Raw genomic sequence first — 2,309 nt, forward strand, 5'->3', positions numbered from 1 at the left:
ACAGTATTCATAAAGGGGCCAAGTATTTTTTCAACATACCTGCACACAAATCCCCAGTTTTTGTAAGGTTTATGCATTTAATCAGTCATACGTGTTCAAACACATGTAAAAACTTGCACAGTAAATTCTCTGTATCATGTTTACATGACTTTTTTAACTGTAAATAAATAAAATACTCTCAAACACACAGCATGTAAGAAAATCTAGCCATCGTTGTCAGTAAAAAAAACTTTTTCTGCAGAATTGTTCAAATTGAAAAAGACCTGTAAGCAGTGGTGGGATGTAACTAAGTACAAGTACTTTGTTGCTGTACTTAAGTACATTTTTCATGTATCTGTACTTTACTTAAGTAGATTTCATCATGGGTACTTTTTAGTTTTACTCCACTACATTTTACATTAAGTATCTGTACTTTCTACTCCACTACATTTCTGTAATGCGTTGAATTACAAAGTACATTCATGTCATGTCGCATTACTTTTTTTTTTTTGTTCGTTTGTTTGTTTAGTTTGAAAGTAATCAGTGGCGAGAGGGGGATTTCTCTAATTGGTCCATTGAAGCAATGCAAAGCAGGAAAGTACCATTAGACCCTCCTTCAAAAAGAAAAAAAAATGAAAAAGCGGAGCGATTCTGCATCACCTGGAGTAGCAGCAGCAGCAGCAGCAGCAGCAGCAGCACTCCCACAATGGATTCCACAAAGGAGGAAATGTGCCACTCATGGCCTTATTTATTCAAGTTAACTGGTTCAAAAAACGACTTGTTGAGATTTGATAAAGGACGATGGTGGCAAATTTACAGCTTCTGTTGAACAGTGTCACAGAGTGTCAACACAAACTGCAGCATTGTTCACTAAAATCGCACACCATTGATGTATTTAAAATATACACAGACACACTTCATAATATTGTAGACCATTAGGGAATACATTAAGCTAGTACTTTTACTTTTAATACTTAAGTATTTTTAAAAGCAAGTACTTACTTACTTTTACTCAAGTAAAAATGTTGATGTGGTACTTTTACTTTTACTACAGTACATTTTTGCCTGTTTATTTGTACTTATACTTAAGTACAGTGTTTGAGTACTTTCTCCACCACTGCCTGTAAGCTTGCTTCATGTTGGACTTTCATCTTTGACTCATTAGCGCCACTAGTGGTTGGGAGTGGAACTGCGCTCAGCATCATTGTTATTGGGCAAGGCCAGATGAGTGAAAGGACAGTCCCTGTGGCCCCGCCCCTAGAACCACCTCTGAACAGTACATTAAATGCCTCTTTTGTACCTTGATTTAGCTGCATTTATTTATTTCTCATTTATAAGCAAGTGCAAATTATATTTTAAAAAGTACATTAGGGCTGTGGAGTAAAACAACTGGCCAAACCTTTAATAGGAGTTTGCCTACTGTAGTGACTCTTGCAACATTAAAAAGTCAATTCTATTATTATGTTACAATATAGAGTCATTGCAGGTTTAAAACACAGTTGTTGTTTTGTTGTTGTCAGCTGATCCTGACGTTGAAGAGACCAACAAAGTGGAGTCCTCAGCTGATGTTGAGCCTCTGGAGGTAAAGTTCATTTGGTCACAAATCAATAACAAACCATTGATAAGTTCTGTCTTGTAATTTGGCAGAGATGTAAAGTAACTAAGTACAAATACTTTTTTACTGTACTTAAGTAGAACTTTTGGGTATCTGTACTTTACTTGAGTAATAATGTTTCAGTAATTTTTTACTTCTACTTCTTACATTTTCACACAATTATCTGTACTTTCTACTCTTTACATTTTTAAAAAAGGCAAGAAGCAGAAAGTTGTTACTTTTATTTAATATTTGCTTGTTTTATTCTAGCTTGTTATTGTAAAAAATAAATACTATCCATATAAACTGTGCCTCTTAGATAGTGAATTTAATTGTGGTTGAATGAGAAGTATAATTATATAAAATTCTGATGCCATATTCAAAAGTAGAGGAGGTATTTGTATTTCATGAATTATATTATTGTATTTGGCTGCAGCCCTCACATAGGTTTTTATTTTGGGGAAAATGTTTGTGCAGCCTTGATATATGTATATAAATTGAAACAGCCAGACTAGTGCATCCTAAATTTAACATAATTATTTTAATAAAACAGTCATTTCTGCAGTTTTTGGGGAGGTCACCTCCTAATAAATGTCCTTACAGAAAATCTAACTGCTCATTTTAAATCAATACTTTTACTTTTAATACTTAAGTTGTAGGAATTACTTAATGAAATCAGGACCAGCCTATTTTCATAAATGTAATCCAGCCAGATCTTGCAAGAAATGAAATCAGG

At 33.9% G+C, this 2,309-nt stretch overlaps 1 protein-coding gene across 1 annotated transcript in view; it reads left to right on the forward strand.

Annotated features, from left to right (window-relative positions):
- Positions 1-2,309, forward strand: part of LOC106518961 (cathepsin L) — a gene marked incomplete at its 3' end in the record, with an annotated part of 10,957 nt that overhangs the window by 6,077 nt on the left and 2,571 nt on the right. Inside the window, 1 exon segment of the mRNA XM_014010411.1 lies at positions 1,500-1,561. Coding sequence (XP_013865865.1) covers positions 1,500-1,561 — 62 coding nt within the window.

Source organism: Austrofundulus limnaeus, unplaced genomic scaffold (assembly GCF_001266775.1).
Source record: "Austrofundulus limnaeus strain Quisiro unplaced genomic scaffold, Austrofundulus_limnaeus-1.0 Scaffold68, whole genome shotgun sequence".
NCBI lineage: Eukaryota > Metazoa > Chordata > Actinopteri > Cyprinodontiformes > Rivulidae > Austrofundulus > Austrofundulus limnaeus.